Raw genomic sequence first — 22044 nt, forward strand, 5'->3', positions numbered from 1 at the left:
CTAGAAAGCAGCCGAGTCAGGTCATTCCCCTGCAGCGCCCTCCCTCCCTGGCAAGGAAGCAGAACAGTAAGTAGAAAACAGAGTCTGCTTCTAACCTTGACGTTTTGATGCCTTCCACCACCCGCCTTAGGGAAGGGGTGCCTGGGGGGCTCAGGCGGTGAAGCGTCTGCCTTCGGCTCAGGTCATGGTCCTGGGGTCCTGGGACCGAGCCCCGAGTCACGGGCTCCCTGCTCCTTGGGGAGCCCACTTCTCCCTCTCCCTCTGCCCCTCCTCCCCACTCGTGCTTGCTCCCTCTCTCTGTCAAATAAATAAATAAAATCTTTAAACAAAGAAGAAGAAGAAAAAGGAAGGTACATTAGGAGCTCACAGCAACACTGACCGGTTCAGGTTGACTTTCCAAGGCTGGTGGCCGGGCTGGCAGCTAGGCTGGCCGAGACGAAGGTCCTGGAGTGCGGGACAGTGCCTCTCCTCACCCGATCCCAAGGCGGCCACACACATTTGTTTAACTAATATACCATCCTTCATACATACATCTCTGTTTCAAATCCTGGCTTCCAAGCTGTGTGATTTGGGGCAGTTCCCCCAACCTCTCTGACCTTGTTTCCTCATCTTAGAAACAAGCATACAAGTACATAGCTCGTGCGTTTGTCATGAAAATTATAAAGCCCCCGCAGAATACTCTGGCACAGAGCAGATGCTCACCAAATGATAACTCCCGTTACTCTATGTGATTATTTGAAAAATATGTTTGATGGTAAATCTTGCCTTCCGAGATTATTCCTTTATAGACGTGCTGAGTGTCCGGGATGGGGGAGGAACCTGCAAAACCACATGATCCACACCATGCATTTTACAGGTGAGAAGAGTCAGAGCCACCCACAGTCACTGACGCAGCGCGGGGGTGACCGGTGAGGCAGGAGCCCATGACCCCGCTTCCAGGTCGGGCCGCCACGTCACCTTGACTGTCGTCGCTTCCTGACTGGCCTCCCTGTCACTTCACAGGAGTGCTCAGCGTGTTGGGTGACCCCCTGCTCCGAACCTGCAGCTCCTGCACCAGAGCGTGGGAACGCCAGGCCTCTAGGCAGGGCGCAGAAGGCCTTTGGGGCCGAGTCCTGCCCGTTTCTTCGGTCTGGTCTCTGGCTCTTGTGGTCTCTCTGTGATGACACCATTGAGTGCCCTGCCCTCACCCTGCCTTCGTGCCTCCGGTTAGCTTTGCTCTTGGTCTGCACTGCCTTCCATCCCTCCTCAGAGTCACTCACAGTTCCCGCTCGACCCTGGAGATGGAACTTCCACCCCGACCTGGGGCCTCTTCTTGGTGCCTCCACAGCATCCGGGGTCCGCCCGTACTCCGGTCCCTGTGGGGTGCTGTGACCTCTGTCCCGCCAGAGGATGAGCTGAGCCCAGGGACCACGCCTCATCCACCCCTGGGCCCCTGTCACATGGTAAGTCCTCAACAAGCTCCTGTGAAATTTGTGGCCTCACGGTGCTTCCTGAGCCCGAGGCAGGCTTGTGCAGGCCGACGAATCCCCCAGGACATCCCTCAGAGGTCTGTAATAGGTACTGAATACGTACTTGCCAGACAATCACTTAAGGAAACTGTTTCCAACCCCAAAGAGGTCACATTCGTGCAGATGTTTCCGTTATAAATTTTTTTTTTAATTTAAGAATACCGATTAACACAGGAAACAGATTTAATTCACGGAATTGTGCGTATGGTCATCAGTTACATTGTGACATGTTAATTTCTTTATCATGTATTGGCACTGTCACCAGAATACTGTAAACAAGTTCACTTTGAATGCGTAAGTCGGCGGTACTCCCTAGCTGTGGTTCTCTACCATGAGCCGATGTGTGTGTGTGTGTGTGTGTGTGTGTGTGTGTGTGTGTAGAGATAGGTACAGATATACAGGTATATTAATGTTGTGCACAATTTTGCATGGTTACTGAGTGTCAGTAAAAATTATAAAAAAACACCCATTTATAATAAAAGTGAGGATGTGCTAAGACTTGCTATTACAGGACCTTGTTTTCTGGAAAAGTGACAAGACTTGCTAGAGATAGTTACTGAAGTCTATGGCACGGATGGAGATGGATTCCGTTCCCAGACCGTCGGCCACAGAAGCTCTCCGCGGGCCCGGCCCCAGGCGGCAAGCTGTCGGCTGGGCTCCCCGCCTCACCCACCTCTCCCCCTACAGGCTTGAGCCCGGCTGAGAGTTCCTTGCCTTGAAGTTCTTCCAGCTTGACCCCCACCCCCCAAGAGAGGATGCCTCGGGAACTCCTGTTATGCCCTGAGCCAACGAGAGTGTGTTGATAAATGGCTTAAAAAGTTTCACGAGAAGTAACTTCCCTTGGTAAGGAGTAAGTCTGGAAATGACTTTCCAGGTGAAACGATGTTATTCCTCTACGCTGGCCCCGTGGGAGAGAACAAAATATGTATAGCCCACTCCCTCCACCGAAGAGAGCGGAGTTTCTGGTTGCGGCCGGGCTTGCAAACCTGTCAGACTCTGGGAACCTTTAACCGAGCGTCTGCATCCAGCGCTAGGGTTCTCCAGAGAAAGCATACTTATGCCAATAAATGAATTATGGTTTGGTTTGCATCTGGCTTGTTTGTTGAATAAGGCCTTGGAATCTTGGGATATTGCCTGTGGGGTCTGGAACCCCAGTGAAAGGTGGGAGACCGTGGACTGATGTGTCTGTGAACGTGCTGTTCCTGTCTCTGCGACACTCCTCCGCCTCCTCCTTGCCTCGTCTGCTTGGAGAACTCTTGCTCATTCTACAAAAAAGCCTGCTCAAGTGCTACTGTCTCCCTGAAGCCTCCTGACCCTGACTGGCACTCCGTCTGATTTCCCTGTCTTCCCCCACGTCTGTTACAGCACTTGCTGCTCGGCTTTGATTGCTGGCTTAAGGGTCTGTCTTCCCCAGTGACACGGGAGTCCCTTGAGAGCAGGGACTATGCTGCGTTTCCCCTTGTACTCCTAGTACTTAGCCCTGGGCCCGGGGTGGAGCAGGGGCTTGACGAAAGTTCCATGAAGGAGTGAGAGTAAACGGATGGGTATACGAACGAGCGACACCGTGCACAGAGAGGGGGACAGCGCGCCCGGACAGCCTTGCCCAAGACCAGAGTTCTTCTTAACAGCGGCGGCTAGCGTGGACTGCGAGATGCACAGCGCACACAGCCCATGGCTCTGACCGTGCCTGTTAGACGTGCCGGTGCCTTTCATTCTCTACAGAAATAGGTCAATGACCGAGTCTGCTGGAGGGTGGAAGCAGAAAAGAAAGAGAGACAACAAGACAACCACCACCAGCTTGAGGTCTTTGGATGATTAGTTATTAGGAGAGCAAAGTACTGGACTGAAAACCTTGGTATGTCCACCCCCGAGGCGGCCGGCCACACACCTGGGGATGGAGCGCTTCCTATCGGGCAGGGAGGGCAGCCAGGCTTCCCGAGTCCGCCCACCGAACACCAGTCCGTTGCTGTGGGACAACCAGATGCTCTTTTTAGGAGCGTCTGGGGTCACCTCGGTTTCAGGAATGTCTTGCCTCCACAAGAGGCCCCTTAGCCTCAGCACCAGTCCAACTAAGCACGTAGCCCTCATCTGCCTGGTAATCTACCTACCCTTTACGTCGGGCAGACCTCTCACGCGGGGTGGGTGGCAAGTACAAGGAGACCACCTTGGACCAACAGGCGATCTTTATTCTGCGCGGAGCTCTGGCGCCTGCACGCACAGTGCTTCCCTCGAGAAGAAATCTAGTTCAGAGGCGGATTCCCTGCGATGGAGGAGCTGCGCACAGCTTTGCCATCCTGCGGGGCTGCTCACAGGTGGAGCAGAGGTGGAGGAGAAGTTAGAGACAGTGCCCCCGGGCGTGGGGTCTACAAGTCAGACCCCAGATGCCCGGGGACGCAGGAGGAGGTGGCCCTGCTGCCCCAGGCCCTGGGCTTCCGCTCCGGGCAACTGGCTTGTGCTTCCGACCTTTTGGCTCCTGCGTGTCCCTGTGGATGCTCAGGCTGTGCCCCCCACCCCGAGGCCTGGGATGACCGGTCACAGAGGGGACAGTGTTTGGGGAACGGAGGGTGGTAAGAAGTGCCACCGATGGCACCTGGAGATGCTTCGAGGCAAAGCCCCACCCAGGACAGAATTCACAGTTTAGAGGATCCCCAGCTGCACGGAGCGGAGCGGCCCCATCGTAGGGAGGCCACAGGGCCCCTCCACACACTGCAAGCTCAAGCCTGCTGTCCTTGCTGTCCTGCCTGCGTGCCATCTGACCTGTCCTTCACTGAACCGTGCATGGGACCTGCTCAGGGCTCCAAGGCCGGGCAGGCAGGGGACAGCACATCTGTCTGCATAGGGTGAGGGGGGCCAGCATCCTCCATCACAGAATATGGCACTTGAGGGGGGACTGGAACCCACAGGTCCCAGCCCCCAGTCCCAGGAGCAGCTGTCATTCCCTTGCCTGGCTTCCAAAGAAACCGTGGGGGGGTCAAGGCCGGCAGATCCGTGGCCACAGGACCCTCACGGCCCCTGCCTAAGACGACGTCCAGGGCTCACGCAAGAATTTCTGGGCTTAGACCAATGTGCATCATTGGCTCTGCAGGGAGGAAAATCAAAACCAGCCCCTCCCCCCCTCCCCCCCAAGCCACCACGAACATCCCCTCCCCACGAAGAACCCTTCAGTTTACGCATTCGCCTCTGATACTTTAAGTGAAGACATGAATTAGGCAAACTAATCAATTTGACAACAGTTGAGATCGGGGCTTTCTCATTGCGTAGTGGAAATGGCTTCTTTACTTGAAGTCTGCTAAGATGTCGCTGAAAATATTGAGGAACAGGTGTGCGTGGTGATCCCTGAAGACCAGAGTGGGGCGGAATCGAATGGATTTGTCCCCGCAGCCTCCCAACACCACGCCTGAAAGCAGAGGCAGGAGGGGGTCAGCGGGGGGGGGCGCAGAGCCACACTCCCTCCACCCGCCTGCCCAGCAGGCTCTCTTTCTCTCCCTCCCGCCTCCCACCTCACATGCCTGCACTGCTGCCCCGCTGCTGCTGCCCCCCCCCCCCCCCCCCCCCCCCCCCCCCCCCCCCCCCCCGAGCCAGAAGCAAACAGGGAAAGGACAGAAGGGCAGGCAGGCAGGGCAGGGAGCAGGTGCGGGGGCCGGGCTGTCCCCAGGGGGGCCAGGTCTGCTGATTTGGGGTCCAGAGGCTTCCGCACTGACTGGCTGGGTGCCCTGGTCGAGGCCTCACAGCACCTGCAAAACCCACTTCCTCACTTTAAGAAGGAGGTGGGTTAGCCCTGCCCCTCGGGGATCCTGAGACACAAAGGGCCCGTCTGGGCCTGACCCACCTCGGGCCCTCTGCCCACACACTCCGACCCCACTGAGCCTCCCCCTCTGCTCCCCCCAGCCCAGGGAGGAGCCCAGCCTCTTGGACGGGCTCCACAGGCCACGGTGATGTGCACCTGGCAACCCCTCTTCACCCTCTGTTCTAGAGGCTTCCCGGTCTCCAGGGGCTCTGTTGGGCCTCAGACAACTGCACACGCTTCTGCCTCCTCCTCAAGGAAGCCTCTCCTGATTTCCTGGCTTTGAGCCCCCCCCCCCCCCCGCCCCAATTCTCCATCCTACCCCGTCCTCCTTGCTGGGACCTGCAGCCGGTGGTTTAGGGATGCTGTCTCCCCCATCCCCGCCTGCTAGGCCAGAAGCTCCTTGAAGGAAGGGCCCTGATGGTCTAGTTCACTCCTGTCTCAGTTCTCTCCCGTGTTGCTGCAACTCACCGGCTCCGAGAATAGCTACGGAGTGAGTGTGTAAGGACATCCCGGCGGCCTCTTTCCCTTCTTTTGAGAAAGAGCACCCGGACTGTTTTCAGCCCCAGGCACCCCCTGCTGGCCCGTGCCCCAAGGCGCCCCGAGCAGCGCTGTCACCAGGTGACCTGGGACCCCGGTGAAGCTCGGCTCCCGGTCCTGTTCGCTTACCTTTGTTTCTGGCCATTAGAATGAGTTTATTCCGAATGGTTTCATCGGGCGTGTCGAAGGAGCAGAAGGTGCCTCGTCCTCTCACTCTGCTGATGAACTGGGGGTACCGGGCCTGCAATGGGGGGAAAAGGTGATGTCAAAGCCTGTCACCTGTGCGGTGCTGCCCTGGGTCTGGCAGGACGGTGGTGGGGTTATGGGCTCTGGCTGGGGACACCTCCAGTCCCGAGTCCCAAATCTGCTCTGCCTCTTTCTCCTGATGCACCCTTGGGCCAGTCACGCAAGTGGCCCGTGCCTCAGTTTCCTCTTCTGTAAGCTGAAGCTTCTGTCATCTCCCAATGGGCCATGGTGGGAATTCAGCGACACAAGATCTCTGTGTCAAGCGCCGGGCCTGGCCCCTGGCAGGGGCTCAGAGGACGTTAGCCATCTTTATCTGTGCTTCCTCTAGAGAAGCTGTGGTTCTGGCAGGAGAGGAAGCTCATCCTCACTCCAGGCTCTGAGACGGGGTGCTGGCTTGAATGGTGCTCCCTCCCCGAGGTCATGCCCACCTGGAACCTGTGAATGTGGCCCTACTTTGAAGTAGAGTCTTTGCTGATGGAATTAGGTTGGGGGGAGGCCACACTGGATGGGAGTGGCCCTAACACTAAGGACTGGTGTCCTTATAGGAGGGAGGTCTGGATGGAGACACGGGCATGCAGAGGCTGGACTGGGTTCCCACAGGCGGAGGCTGCCGAGGATGGCTGGCAACCTCCAGAAGCCGGGCAGGGCGTGGGATGGGTTCTTCCTCTGAGCCTCCAGAATCAGTGCCTATGCTGCTACCTCGGCTTCGGATTCTGGTCTCCAGAACGGCAAGAGAATGAATTCCTATTTTAAAGCACCCAGCTTGTGGTCATTTGCCCAGCAGCCTGAGGAAGTTAGCTTCCCAGTTACGTCCACTGGGTGTGGGAGATCTTGCTCCTTCTCAACTCCAGCGTCCCTGCGAAGGCATGACCCAAACTAATCTCAGGGCAGGGGTGCCTGGTGGCTCAGTCGGGGAAGCATCTGACTCTTGATTTGGGCTCAGGTCCTCATCTTGGGGTTGTGGGATCGATTCTCTCTCTGCCCCCCTAAAATAAATAAATCTTAAAAAACAAAAACAAAAACCTCAGGACAGTGAGGGCAGAGCCAAGGGGCAAGTGTCATCTCATTGCAGTCCCTCGGTGGAGAGTGGAGATGATGCCACTTTCTGGTGGTGGTAAGGGCCCATGTGTGTGCCAGGCGCTGTGCTAGGCACTTACAATCAGGGTCTTGAATCCTTGATCTACCAGCAGAGGAGGGCCTCTTTGGTCTCTGGGGAACTGAGGTTTGGCAGTCACTCCAGCACTTTCTCTGCTCGTTTGGGCACCTGCCTATTGGCTGGGAGGCAGCGCTTCAAATATATTCCCCCCTCCTCTATTTTTAAAGGTTTCAACTATTTATTTGAGAGAGAGAGAGAGAGAGAATGAAAGAGTAAGCGAGCACAAGCAAGGGGAAGGACAGAGGCAGAGGGAGAAGCAGGCTCCCCGCTGAGCAGGGAGCCCGACCCGGGGCTCCATCCCAGGACCCTGGGATCATGACCTGAGCTGAAGGCAGACACTTCATGGACCGAGCCACCCACAAGTCCCATATTCTTGCTGTCTCTGGGGACATGGTCTCATCTACACACACACGCACACGTGTGCTGAGTGTCTGCTGACCTGATTAATCAGTGCAGGACGTGGAGCTCCCTCCCAACCCCTCCTCATGGCAGGGCCTCAACTATTGTTCCATATCCACAGGCATCCTTTTGTTTCACCCATTTGTCTGGCTCATCATTTTGGGGTGTTCTGTAACTCCTTCTTGCCTAAAGCTTTGTAGGGTCCTGACAGGGCCCTCTCCCCTTCCATCCCTTTAGATGAGCCTCTGGGGCCCCCCAAAGTGAGCGGCCAGTGTTGGCTCCGGGAGGTTTCCACAGAACCCTCATCTGGGGAGGCAGGGAGGAGGGAGGGAGGAAGGAAGGGCACAACTCTTGCAAAGGCTTTTCCTAGACCCACCTCTACCCAACTCCAGTTAAAATGCAAATCCAGCCCAGGAGGAGAGAAAGAAAAAGAAATTCTACACAGAGCCCACCCACTGCACCTGCTGGAGGGTCTCAGCTGTTCCAAGAGCCACACTTTACCAGTTCAGAGTCCGCAGTCAGGCGGGACTGGGGTTAAAGCCTGGCCTCCTTGCTGCTCACCTCCCCAGGCCTCCCATTTCTCACCCAGAAAATGAGCATCATTATGTTTTCCTAAGTTCAAATTGTTCTGAGCTAGGAGTGCCTGAAAAAAAAAATGCGGGATGACCTAGTTAAATCTGAATTTCAGATCAACAACTTATAATTTAGTATAAGTATGTCCCAAATGGTACACGGGATATACTCACTCTAAAAAGAAATTAGTTGCTATTTTCCAAATTTAACTGGTGGTGTTGTATTATGATTTGTTAAATCTGGTATCCCTACCTTGGGATGTTGTGGGGGGAGGGTGTCTGGAGCTCCTGCCACTGCCCAGTGTCTGGAGCCAAGTCCTGTGCCTGCCCCCTGGGCCTCAGACTACTGGAATTTAAATTTAATGGGGGTGGGCTGGCTTTCTTCTCCTCCTTCTAAAGGAGGAGAAGTCCACCTATTCTGAGGATTACATGAGATAAGGCTCTTAACACAATGCTTGGAGCTTAGCAAGTTCTCAATTAATGGAAATAACCATTATCATTAGGTCCTTGATCACATCAGAGAAGTAAACACCGGCAGAGACATGACTTTTTTTTAAAGTAGGCTCGGTGCCCAGCGTGTCCAGCTCACGACCCTGAGATCAAGACCTGAGCTGAGGGCAGCCCCGGTGGCTCAGAGGTTTAGCGCCGCCTACGGCTCAGGGCGTGGTGCTGGAGACCCGGGATCGAGTCCCACGTCGGGCTCCCTGCATGGAGCCTGCTTCTCCCTCTGCCTCTCTCTCTCTTTCTCCTCTCTGTGTATTCTCAGCAATAAATAAATAAAATCTTAAAAAAAAAACAAAAACAAAAAACAACAACCTGAGCTGAAATCAAGGGTCAGATGCTTAACCACCTGAGCCACCCAGGCACCTACAGAACTCGGCCTTTGAAGTCCACCAGAATCAGCTTCCAAGCCCATGGGTGTCACAGGGAAGCTGTGTCACTCTGGACAAGCTACTAGCCCCTCCACGCCTCAGTTTCCTCTTCTGTAAAATTGGGATAGTAATGGTGGCTCCACTCACTGTATTGGTACTGGACTTAACTCCACGGGCGTACGAGAGCCCCTGTTCCAGTCTGGGCATGCAGCGGGCACTCAATAAATGGAAGCTGTTACCACCACCAACTGACCCCCCCCTCACCACCACCACCACCACGGCCATAACCCCTTGGTGGTTCCGCTCAGATCCCGGCAGAAGGGCTCTCTGACCGGTGCGCTGGAGAGTCATCTCTCCTCCAGCTCCTGGGCTGGACTGGGCCCCCGACGGCCCCTGCCCTGTCTGGGAGAGTCACATGTGCGTGTGTGCACGTGCCTGTGCATGCGTGTGTTGGGTGGGGGCGGGTGGCAGGCAGGGAGCATGAAGTAACAAGGACAAGCGAGTGTAACCGGGAGCTGTGCTGTCCCGTGCGGCGGCCACACATGGCCTGAAATGTGCCAAGTCCAAGGGGAGCTGTGCCAGGGTGTCAGGGTGAAGGACGGGCTGGATGGCGAAGTCTTGGTACACGGAAGGCAACGCGAAATGCCCCCTTCGGTATTTTCTGTGCTGACGGCAGGCTCAAGTCAGGGTGTAATGGGTCAGGAAACTCTGTCATTACTAACTTTGCCTCCTTCCCTTTTACTGTTTGGTTACTAGAACGTTTAAAATGGCTTCTGGGGCTTCCCACGTCTCCTGTTGACGGTGCCGCTGCGGGGTGGCGTGTAAGAGGAGGGCAGTCGCGACGAGGGACCAGGCGACACGCTGCGGGGAATGTGAGTGGGGCGACGGATGCCTGCACTTGGTGTCAAAGGGAACCAGGAACTGGGAGTGGGGGAGGGATGGAGCCCCTAGGAACGGGAGATGGTGGCGGGGGTGGGGGGAGCCGCGGCCGGGGTCGGGGGTTACCTGCAGGTCCAGCAGCCCCGTCAGCAGGGCCTTCCCGGCATGGGCTGCGTTATTCAGCAGGTCCTCCCGCTTGATGATGTTGATGACCTCGGCCAGCAGCAGGTTCTTAGACGGGTCCCCCAGCCAGGTGTTAAAGATCCGGTAGGGCTGGAACGGGGCGTCGGAGGGGCTCACACACAGGCAGACCCTGGAGGGCCCCCTGCTTCCCTCAGACACACCCGTCCCTCCTTTAGGAGAGAAACGAGCCTGGCGAGCATCGACCAAGCTCAGGGAGGGCAACACACGGCATCTCCCTGGGTTCTTTCCTACAGCTAGGGGCTGCTGCTGGGGAGGCCAAGCTGGCCCACGCCCCGGGCAGTCCCTCGGTCCTGGGGAAGCCGCGACAGTTGGCCCGTAACTACGGTGACCTCACTTTATACAAAGGAGCCAAGTCTGAGAAGGTACGGGATTTGTCCCAGAAAATATGGTGGTGGAGTCAGGAGAGGCTCGATGGCCACTCACCATGACCGCCCATTTATTCCTCTATGAAGTACGCAGGTGTTAGGGGAGACACCGAAAACACACTTGCAGCCTCCCTTGCAGACAGGAGTGGCCGTGTGACCAGATCTCAGTCAAAGTGTTAGAAACAGAAATATTGTGGGATTTCTGGGAAGGCTGCTTTCTAAAGACAAGACGGGGGCCACTTTGTCCTTCCCTCTTTTTTTCTTCCTTCTGCTTGGAATTGGTATGTGATGGCTGGAGCTCCAGCAGTAATTTTGGATCATGAGGCAACCTTGAGGGTGGAAGTCACAGGCAGGAATGGTAGAGGAAAGGGTCCTGGGTCCCTGATAACTGTGTGCCTGTACGTATGAGCATCCCCGTGGATACCCGGCAGTACAGTGCAGTGGTTTAGAGCGTGGGCTCCATGTTTGAATCCTGGCTTTGTCACTTCACAGGCTATGTGACCTTGGACAACTTACTTAACCTCTCTGTACCTGATTCCTCATTAGTAAAGTAGGAGAGAAAAATAACACCTACTTGCTTAGATTGCTGGGAGAATTAAAAGTACTGGGCCGGCCACAGAGCACGTGCTCAGTTCACGGCAGCAGCTACCAACACTATGGTATGGGCACATGGGAAGCAGGGGACTGACGGTGGCTGCGAGGAAGTCGCCCTGCACAGAGCTGGGTGAGCATAACCACTGGCTAATTACATGGGTCAGGAGTGGTGTGACCCGGCCAGGGTCCCCTCTGCTCCTGGTTTGGAGGAAGAGCCAGGGGTGGTGAGCCAGGGGAGGGCAGGCGGCTACTCACGGCGTTGGGCCTGAACTCCTCCTTGTGGAAGAAGCCCCCGGTCATCATCTTCTTGCTGAAGGTCATCACATCCGCCGGGTCAGCCAAGCCCCAGTGCTCATGGGCCCAGAACTTGCCGGTGCAGCCGCCTCCTGTCTGGACCTCATCCACCAAGAAGGCACAGCCGTGCTGGTCAGGACGGGAGACAAGGGGCACATCAGCACCCACCACCGAGGACCAGCCCCGGACCAGCCTGGGACCCCGCGTCCACCCAGAGGCACGCTGCCTTCTGGCCTGTGGACCAAGCCCCCGCTCCTGGGCCTGCAGAGCAGCTCTGCCGCAGCGGGGTCTGAACCTGTCCTCAGACTGCTGAGCTGGGATAGGACCGTCACTTTAGGACGTCCTGAACGGAAGCGTGGCGGCGCTGCATTGGGCTTCAGGCCGCGCAGGGTCTTCTTCCTCCAGCAGAGCAGCTGACGCCTGCCTCCCAGGCTCCAGCTGGCCTGTGGCCAGTTCTGCTCACCACCCCGACTACTACTTGCTGAGAATCTGTGTTTAGAGCAACTCATCTTACTGGTTAGATGTGCCAGTTGCACATGTAAACACGTGGTATTAACCTAGAGTCTGCTCATTTGGTGTCTGTTGAGTGGACCACACTGGGCTGCAAGAGGAGATGGGTCTGGAGAGAGACAAGGAGGAGGCCGAGGCCTTCTCTTGATGGGGAACATCCCTGACTAGCTGGCAGGGTGGAGGCTGAGCCTGCAGTGAGGTTTTATGGAGAAACTCCCTCCCTTCCTGCCTCCAATACCGTGAGGCCACCGGGCAGCCTCTGACCTTCTGGACATGGGCAAGGATCCCAGGGCTAACCCTTTGCTCTGGAAAACCCACTGCAGAGGGCCCATGGCCCCGACAGGCCCTGTGCCCTGTGCACTGACCTTCCTGGAGATGTCTCTCAGCTTCCGGAAGAAGTCGTCGGACGCGTGGTTGTCTCCGCCCTCAGACTGGATGGGCTCCACGATGATCCCGGCCACCGTCTTCTTCTTTTTCCGATATTTCACGATCAGATCCTCCACCTGTGTTCCCAGGGGACAAGTAACAACAGTTGGCGGGAGCCCCAGAGCAGCATCTGTGGGTGGGCAGGTGGGTTCCACCCCCTGCCCCCGAAGCGATGCTAAACGTGTGTTCATCGCATCCATTCAGAGCCGCTCGTGTGGGTGGGAATGTGCCCGACTTGGGCCTGGTGCTAGCACCTGGTGGAGAAACTCAGGGCGCTGGTCACGGGGGGGTGGGGGGGGGGTGGGGCTGAATGAGACCACTCAGCACAGGGTCGGGTGTAAAGAAGGGGTCGCTGCTGCCACCGCTGTTGCTACAGGGTCATTAGTGTGAGACCATTACTGGTAAGAGAGTCTCTTCTGTGCAGATTCTCGGATACGTATTTGTTTTAAAACCTGTGATTTCTAGAAAAACTGCAATGATGTGTAGTTAAATATTTCTATTGGACAGGGCTGAGTGGCCTCCATTGTCTTGTCTCTTTTATTTGCCACAAGTACCCAGCACCCAGCACCTTGCTTCCCACCCAGGACGTGTTAATTATTAACTGAAAAGGATGACAAGTCTAAGAGGCTGACCAGCCTCAAATCAGCCTCTTTTGAGCTCAAATTCCAAACCTGAAGAGTTTCCAGCTTCTTTTCCCCAGTGAAGACTCTGTCCAGTGCCTAACATGGAACCCCAGTATGTGGAACAGATTAAAGGATGGCTGCTGGTTGCGACGCTGCCCGTCCCCAGGCCCTGGCCTGCCCCTGCTGCAACCCCAAAGCAGCCCCAGCACTTGGGAGAAGGCTGGAAAGCGGTGGGCTCCAGGGTCCCTGGCATCCACTTTTTCTATGGGCTGCGCCACAGCCTCATAAAGTCTGTCTTTTTCTGGAGTCACGAAGCCTGCCCCCAAAGAAGCTTAAACGATAAGGTATCAGTACCCGAAACAGGGAGATGGATGCCAGGAGGCAAAATCAAGGTGTCTCATTACTTTTCCTGATGTGGAACGTTTGGGACACAAGGTGTCTGTCTCCGCGTCCCCCCCAGAGACTGCCACGAGGGTCCCAGGTGAACTCTGTGCTCCTCCTCCCCGGGGGTAAGGAGACGGGGCGGGAGAATGTGCACGGTCCCGGGTTACCTCTTCCAGGCAGCGGGCTTCTTCTTGCTGGTTCTCTTTCACAAACTCTTCCAGAGGGTATTTCAGCCGTGGGAACGGAGCGATGGGCCAGTCGAAGGAAGGGATGTCGATCTTATGAATAGCTTTGGAGTGTGTGGTCGCTAAGCATCCTGGGCCAGCAAAACAGAAGGTGGTTGGCTTGGGGACGTAGGAGGAACAGTCTTTGAAAAGGAGATGACAGGCAGTGCAGGCCACGTCTTCCAACACCCAGGGAGGCCTGCTGCCTGCAGTTCCGGTGACACCCCGAAGCTAAAGCAGAACCCGTGGGCCCGTGTGTGCGTGTGCATGTGTGCGTGTGTGCATGTGCATGTATTCTACTTTCTGAATCATCACAGATGAAGCCCAGGCTTTGGAGGCACGGAGCCAGGGTTTAAGTCCTGGCTCTGCCACTGGATGGCCTTGGGATGTTCCTTCTTTTCGGCGTCTTGGTTTCCACGTCTGTGAAGTGGGAATGACAATCCCCAACCCCCGCTCTGCAGAAACGGCGTGGAGTCAGTGAGACACCGCTGAGCTACCCAGGCATCCCGTGTCAGTGAGACACTACGTGAAAACTGTCAGGGTGGGAGCTACGGCAAGCGTCACTACGGTTGCTGCTGTCACTCATACCCTAACTGCCACCGGGGGATCACGCCGGGTCCTCCTTACCCATGGTCCTCCCGTGGAACGCGCCCATGAAGGAGAGGATGCTGTACTCGGGGCAGCCGGGGGCCTAGGACCAAGAAACGGTGGTTGTCAGTCGCTGCTGTAGGGATGGGGGCTGTACTGTTGGCCCTGCACACCTAGCGGAACACACGTGCATTGGAAGAACCGCGCTCCCTTCTCAGGACCAGGTTACAGACTGAGCCCGCAGGTCTGGCATCCAGCCCATAGGCGTTTTGTTTTGCCCATGAAGTCAAGTAAAAAATTCTTTAATCGAGAGATTTAATATAAGTATCTAAACTTCTGGCTTCTCACACGCTCTGCATCATCTGGGCCCCTTCTCCTCCCGTGGCGAGAGCAGGTGGCTGAGCACAAAGGCTGGGCGAGCAAGCTGCCCCGGGCCCAATGCTGCCTTAAGCCCCGACATCCCCTGCTGGGCTATGGGGGCTTTGGAGTTTTGAACTCCTCGTGCCAGCAGACTGCTCTGGCTTCCACTGTTCCAGGGGGGCCGGGTGCCTCCTGGGACACGGGGCTGGACCAGGCATCTCACCAGAAGTGCTCCAGGCCCTTGGAAGGGGTCTGCGGGGCTGTGGCCTCCTCCTACAGCGGCTGCCCTGGGCTCGGGAGGGACGCAGGAACTCCCTGCCGATGGCACAGCAGCCTTGTTTCCCAACCCCTTAACCTGGCCAGACCCGTTTCCAGTGGCTTCAGGCCGACTCTGGGCTGCAGAAGTAACCCCGGGACCCAGGGTTGCTGGGAGGCGCACACAGTGTTTTCTCAGGCTGGCTCATCTCCAGGTCCCTGAGACCTCCAGGAAAGCACCCCCTGCCTCCACACAAACTCTGGAATACCCTCCTGTCATTTTCCTTGTTTGCCCCGATGCAGCCACTAAATGTGAGCAACGGGATCTAAAAACGTTGATGGAACAAGATGCCCGTGGGTGTCGGATGAGACTGAGGGTCGGCACAATCCACTGCTTTCAAAGATGGCCAGAAGGAAAAAGAAAACGCTTAAGTTTGTGCAGGTTTGTATGAACACAGAGAAAGGGGTAGATTAGGAAAAAAAAAAAATTAAGGAAGCATGCAAAGAAACCAAAAACAACCTTACCACCCAGAGGCAGCTCACTGTAAACGTATTAGCAGGATTTCTTCTGGTAATCTCTCGTGTACTTATTTACGTGGTTGACAGCACAGTGTCTGTGCGATTTACCTCCACTGTTTTCACTGAATTACAGCACGTATGTCTCCAGGCCAAGAGAAACCCTTTGTGACTATTTTTGCTGTGGGTATGTGCAGGGGGTCACTGAGTATAGTGGCTCTTGATTTTTTTTTTTTTTTTTTCAGCAGACACTTCTGTCTAAATCACTGAATGAGGGAGGACAGGCCTGGTCTGGTTGAAGCTGGCTGGGGAGCTTGGCATCCACCCACCCTGTTCTCCCTGTACCCCCACCGCCAGCCCCCGCCTCCGACACCAGCTTCTTTGGCGCCTCTTTGGACCGCTGGGGTTCCATTTGGAACCCCTACACTCTGTCCCCCATCCCCCGTAACTGGATATACAAGTGGTTCCCAATCTTTCCCGGTTATCACGACTATAAGCGCCAATGGGGAGAATGCCCCTGTACGTGCCTCTGTGCTGACATTTTGGATGATTCTAGAAAGTATATTAAAGGCTCCTCAGTCAAATTCAGGCAGCTGTCCTGGGAAACTGATGAGTGCTGGCCAGGAAGGGCCCCACTCAGCCCTGATGCCAGGGGGATGAACCAGGGAGTGGGAATGCTTGGGGATCCCTCGGTAGGGACACAATGTCTGTGCGCCTCCCAGACATCTGTGTGGAAGCCTTCACCCTCACTGTGATGGTGTCTGGAGGAGGGGCCTTTGGGAGGTGGTCAGGGTTGGGGGGGTCCTGGGGGTGGCATCAGAGCGCCTGCACATGAGGCACCTGGGCACATGAGGACACGGTGAGAAGGCACCGTCTATGAGCCATGCAGAGAGCCTGTCCCAGGGAACTGAACTGAGCTGCCCCTAGGACTCCAGCCTCCTGAACTGGGAGAAAATACATCTCTGTTGTGGAAGCTGTCCAGCCTGAGCTCCCCGAGAGCCCGGGGTCCATCAGCCAGCACCAGCTGGAGGGGCTGTGGCAGCTGTCCCATGGCCTGGGCAGAAGGGCCCGCCGTGCTTACCTGGTTGATCATGCACGTCTCCAGCTCCTCTTTGGAGAAACCTGTTTGACCCCTTTCCTTGTTCTGACAAAACACAACAGACGAAATCTCAGACTCCCTGGGGGGAGAGGGGCTTCCACTTTGTATGCAAACCCACGTTCAGTTTGGATCCCTAGCGAGTGCTTTCTCGGGGCTGATCCTATACACTGCCTGGTGCACCTATGCACCAAAGCACGAGAGGGTTCATTGTGCTCGCAGCAGAGTAAGTAGAGGAACACACAGGTGCATTATTCTTCCATTGGAACAACTAAGAGCTGCTGAGGTGTGTTATGCCAAGGAAACTAGTGTAATTACACTGGGTAACTCAGCTCCTTACACCACCCACCATGGGATGTTTGGGAAGCCCCATCCAGGCAGTGGCCCTCTCTGGGTTTTAACCATGGTCACTGCTGTTCCGTACTCCGGCCGGGTAGGATGCACAGCTGGACAAGGGGCGAGTGTGTGGCTGGGGGTGGGGAGCCCGTGTGTACGTGTGTGTGTGCGTGCACATGCTCATGCCCCAAACCTCACCCGGTACCATATGAAGATCGTCTTAAAGGCATTTTCATTGGAGCAGGAGCCGCAGGACATGGTGATGAGCTGGGACATCCCTTTGGGAGCCACCTGCAGGGAAAGACAGTTGTGGGCTGGCTCTGTTTTGACTTCCACCTGGCCCTTGCTGGTGCTGAACTTCTGCAGAGGTGCACGCTGGACGCTGGAGGCTGTGGGGAGCTGGGAGGGATCCAGGAAGGTTCCCGAGAGCAGGACTAGGAGAGCGGACTTGGGCTCTTCCAGGGGGGTGGTGAGAAGCCCAGGAAGGCCCTGAGGCTGGAGGGCAAGGAGGACAAAACCACAAAGAGCAGCCCAGACTGTCCTGCCTGGCACCACAGCCATCCCCTGAAACACCCACATTTTACGGTGGGAAGTTGAGGTTCAGAATGACCTTAATTGTTGCAACCACGAAAACCGAAATGTTGGGAAGGGTTGAATAACACGCAAAGCTCCGATCAAGCAATAGATATCAATCCCCCCGGTTCCTTTTTCCTGCGCACAAGGAATCCCTTCTTCTCTTCAAGAGGAAAATTAAAAATGCCCTTCATGAAAGAACCAGCACAAGAGCAAGACTAACACCCCCATCCTCAAAGGAGTGGGTCTGGATCCTCTCCTCCCCCTGCGGGCACCCCCTCCCAGAGACCGGAAGGGCCTCCCTGTGGGTCCCAGCAGGTTGTCCTCCCACCCGCCCTACCCCTGAACTCACCGAGAGCAAGGACTCCCGCAGCTTCTCCACGAAGTTCTCAGGAGGAAGGATGCCCAGGGCAGGTCTGTTGATGAATGTGCTCTGCAAAAAGGCAGGAGACCCACAGTGACTTCTCAGCCCTGACCTGGCTCCCTGCCGGCCAGAGACCAACCGAGCTATTCACAGCGGGTGTGTTCAGGTGGGCGGACGGTGTTCGCTAGGTGCTGGCAGCAGCTGGCTTCCCTGCACCGTCAGAGAAATCTGCTAGGATCGCTCCACGTGTAAGAAGTACCGTGATATTTCCTGGTTGCGGTATTGCACTATAGTTCCGGAAGATGCTACCACTGGGGGAAGCAAAAGTTGCAAAAGTACTATTTTTGCAACTTCCTGTGAATTATGATTAAGTCACAATTTTATGATCATAATTTTGTAATTCTAATTTTATACACTGTAATTATGATCTAAAAAATCCACCCATCCTAATGGCTCAAAAACAAAGAGTGGACACTAACACGTGCTGGCGACGGTGCAGAGCACCCACGACCCTCGTTCACAGCTGGTGGGAACAAACTGGGAAGCGGCGTGGCGGTTTCTTACAATGTGGAACACGTGCCCTTGCACACGCACGCACGCGTGCACACACACACGCCCCGTCACTCGCCAATTCCACTCCTAGGCATTTACCTAAGTGAAATGAAAGGACGTGATCATCCGTGAATGTTTATGGTGGGTTTTATTTTTATTTGCCCCAAACTGGAAATGACCCGCACGTCCCCGCATTGAGGAAGGATAAGGGAATGGGTATCTGCACACCACAGAATATCCCTCAACAATAGAAGGAACCATCTATTACACATGTGGGGGAACACAGGGGCAGCTCAGTCATGATGCTGAAAGAGCCTGGAGTCAGAGAGGCACATGCCCCACTGTCCCCTTCTTAGGATATTCTGGAAAAGGCAAGACTAGCAAGAGACAGCAGCGCATGGTTGCCAGGGGCTGGCCCGGGTTGGGGGAATGTCTGGGTGCTGAACTGTGCTGTGTCTGGATTTTTAAAAATTGTGGTTAAAAAAACAACAGGTGACATAAAACGTACCCGCGTAACCATTTCTAAGGGTACAGTCCAGCAGTGTTAGGTATGTTGTCACGCACCCATCCATGCATCTGCAGAACTTTCTCATCTTACAAAACTAGGACTCTGTCCCCATTAACCACCGACTCCCCATCCCTCCTCCCCCCAGTCCCGCAACCACCACCGATGTTTCTGTCGCTAGGACTCTGACGACGACTCTAGGTCCCTCGTCTAAGTGGACTCACACACTGGCTTTAGTGACTGGCTGCTTTCACTGAGCATCATGTCCTCGGAGTTCATCTGTGGTGCAGAGTGACTCAGGATTGGTGAGGCTGAATAATATCCCGTCGTATGGGGAGACCACACTGTTCTATCCATTGATGGACACTCGGGGTGCGTCCAGGCCTGGCATCTGGCACGGTGCTATGAATGTGGGTGCATGAAGGTGCCTGGATTTGGGCAGCGACTACACGACTGTGTGTTTGTGAAACCCACAGAGCTACAGAGCACAAAGGATGGGTTTTACTACATGTAAATTATACTTTGATCAAAAAAAAAAAAAAAAAGGGGTGGGGGAAAGGCATTAAGAGGCAGTGTTGGTCCTGGAATTTCCACACCGAGCCGGGCTTAGGAGAGCCATCTGATCACGATGCAGGCTGCAGCTCTTCAGAAGTGGGATGGGAGGAGCATGAAAGAACCAGTGTTAGAAAAATTACCTGACTCCCTATATATGTTGGTGTTTTATTCTAATTTTGATAGATGTGGGTCCAGAGGAGTATTTCCCTCTGCAAGGGAGTTGACAGTGCAAATCTGATTCCAAATGGGCACTCGCTTCTGATAATTCGAAAACGAGGGGGCCTGGTGGCCTCGGAGGTGAACCTGCCTGGCCCTAGTGTTGGTCAGCTCTGCCCTGTGACTTTGAAGCAGGATTGCAGGCCGAGGGAGCCAGCGCCTCCAAATTTCAAAAGAAAAGGGAAATGTAGATTTCAATGGGAAGTCACCCCACTATAAAATGCTGGCCAGAATTCTCTTAAAACAACCTCTGACCAAGGGACAGTCCCACACTCAGGTAGCTGCATTCTTGAAGAAAACCAGCCTCTCCCTGCCTGATGGCTTCAAAACACAGGCGTGGCCACTAGCTGCCCAGACAATGACAAGTTGGAGGCACATGCCGGGCCAAGGGCCCCAAGCCTCCCTACAGGCTTGTGGGGCTGCAGAGACGTGCTTTAAAGTGAGGATAAAGGAGAACATTTAATTCTGGAAAGATGCAGACCCCGTGGGGTGAGTCTGTGGGCTCAGATGGAATAAGGCCAGAGGCCCCCTCCCCTGGAGATCCTGAGTGCCCCAGGCTGGGGTCGGGAAGGGTCCAGGGAGGCTCTGCACAATGCGTAAACAGCGAGGTTCCCAGGAGTGGATCTGGGTTTTAAAAAGGGATTGTGCTGAATGCATCCTGGACTGGATCCCGGGAGCAGGAAATGGACACTATTGGGGAAAGTGGGGAAATCTGAACGAGGTCTGCACTACACAACGTGCTAATTTCTTAGTTTCGACAAGGTGCTGTGGGGAGAGAGGTGTCGGCACCGGCGAACTGGGTGAAAGGGAGGTGGGCACCGTCCCCACCTTGTCTGGGCACCTGAAGCTAGTCTATGGTCGCATCACCTCGTTAAATGCACAGGTAATGACCCGGCCTGGGGGCTGCTCAGGTTCCTCTCTTTCAGACGTAACCAGTGCAGTCATCTTAGGGCAAATCCAGGTAGCGCTCGCTGGACAGGGAGGCCTCAGATGCGCCCTCCTGGTGGCTCTGGAATTGGGCTCGGATGGCTAGAAATCGGGGCGGATTCATACTCTTATTTTTTTCTGCTTTGTGACCACCTGGGTGAGTCTAGGGTAAGTGGCTGGGGACGTTAACCCTCCTCACTGTAGAGCTGGGAAGACCAAGGACCAGAGAGGTCAAGCAACCCGCCCCAGGTCACACAGCAGGTTGGAGCAGAATCAAGACTCCGAGCAGGCTCGCTGACTTCAGAGCCACTCCTTTGCCAGACACGGCGGGCAGCCTCTGCCTGAGAACGTTAATGCAGGATATGAGTCGGCCCAGTGCAACCCAGAGAGACCTTGGCTGGCCTGGAGCGGCCTGGAGCGGCCTGGAGGGGGATCTCCTTTTGCTCCAGCTGTTAGTGGGGCTCCAAGGAAACCAAGCGCATCGTGAGGTCAGGGTCAAGGCGAGCTGCTGTCACAGGCAGTGGGGGGAGGGGCTCACGGAGGGGAGGGCCGTGCTGGCTGGTAGCCTGACTGCCTTTCTGGGGCCAGGGAAGATGTGGGGGTGGTGTTCTTGTTCAACAAAGCATGACATTAAGAACAGAGGGTATCTGGGACATTGGGTAGCAGAATCAAATGAGGACAGGTTTCTAGAACCCTTGCTGTCAGGCTCAGCAGTCCTAAAGCACAGTGTGAAGAGAATGGGTTTTGGTTTAAGAGGCTGTGCAACCTGGGGCATAGGGTGACCTCTCTGGTCTTCAGAGTCCTTATCTTCCAAAAGGGGGACGTCTCCCTTGCTGCCTGTACGGAGCCAGTGATGCATCAAAGTGCAAGATGAGGCAGCAGCTCAGTCTAGATGAATAGCAGACAGGCCAGGAGGTGACGGTGGCGGCAGGTGTCTGACTGGACCAGGTCAGCAGTCCCAGGTGTCATCGATGTCAGGCTGCACTCATCACTCAGCGCAATGACTGTGCACTGATCATTTAGGAACTGGGCACTGTAACGAGTGGCCCTGGTGACACAAGAAACTGGAACTGGGGCAGGAACCCAGAAATTGGATCCAGGGGCCACTGTTTCATTTTTTTGCAGCCACATGAAGTAATTACATTGGAGTTTGAGGGTGATGTGGTTGGGGTACAAAAGGGTTGATTAGCCCCTTCGTAGGACTACAATGACCTGGCAGGAACCTGTCCTCGATGGGCAAAGTCCCATAATCGCTGCCGAGTGCATCTCTAGCCAAGAATCTGGAAGACCCACCATGTCAACCAATGGTCCACCAGCCTGGTGCCCCAGGTGTACCCCCCTGAACTTAGGGCAGCTCCCACTTCTCTGAGACTGTGCCCAGGGGCTCCTTTCACTTGGCCGAACCCAGACTTCTGCAGGAGAACACCGTCAGCACAGACCCTGACCTCGCCAGCACCCAGAACAGTGCCCAGCACGCAGGAGGTGTTCAATCAATAATTGATGACTGAACAAATGTCAAGAAATGAGGCTGAAGAAGCAGGAGCCAAACCACCAAGGGCTTTGCACCTGAAGTGGGGGAGTTGGGGTGCATCCTGGAGGCAGTGGGTAGGAGAAGGAATTC

At 55.4% G+C, this 22044-nt stretch overlaps 1 protein-coding gene across 3 annotated transcripts in view; it reads right to left on the bottom strand.

The window, feature by feature from the left end:
* Positions 1-1634: 1634 nt before the first annotated feature.
* Positions 1635-22044, bottom strand: part of ABAT (4-aminobutyrate aminotransferase) — an 85567-nt gene continuing 65157 nt past the window's right edge. For all 3 annotated transcript variants that reach the window (XM_038540409.1, XM_038540411.1, XM_038540410.1), the window contains exons 7-16: positions 17657-17737; positions 16930-17022; positions 16381-16443; positions 14208-14271; positions 13524-13672; positions 12289-12426; positions 11375-11542; positions 10083-10229; positions 5962-6073; positions 1635-4905 (exon numbers count right to left, since the gene is read on the bottom strand). In XM_038540409.1, coding sequence (XP_038396337.1) covers positions 4784-4905; positions 5962-6073; positions 10083-10229; positions 11375-11542; positions 12289-12426; positions 13524-13672; positions 14208-14271; positions 16381-16443; positions 16930-17022; positions 17657-17737 — 1137 coding nt within the window. In that variant the 3' untranslated portion in view covers positions 1635-4783. The remainder of the gene's footprint in view (positions 4906-5961; positions 6074-10082; positions 10230-11374; positions 11543-12288; positions 12427-13523; positions 13673-14207; positions 14272-16380; positions 16444-16929; positions 17023-17656; positions 17738-22044) is intronic.

Source organism: Canis lupus, chromosome 6 (genome assembly GCF_011100685.1).
Source record: "Canis lupus familiaris isolate Mischka breed German Shepherd chromosome 6, alternate assembly UU_Cfam_GSD_1.0, whole genome shotgun sequence".
In the NCBI taxonomy this organism is placed as follows: Eukaryota; Metazoa; Chordata; class Mammalia; order Carnivora; family Canidae; genus Canis; species Canis lupus.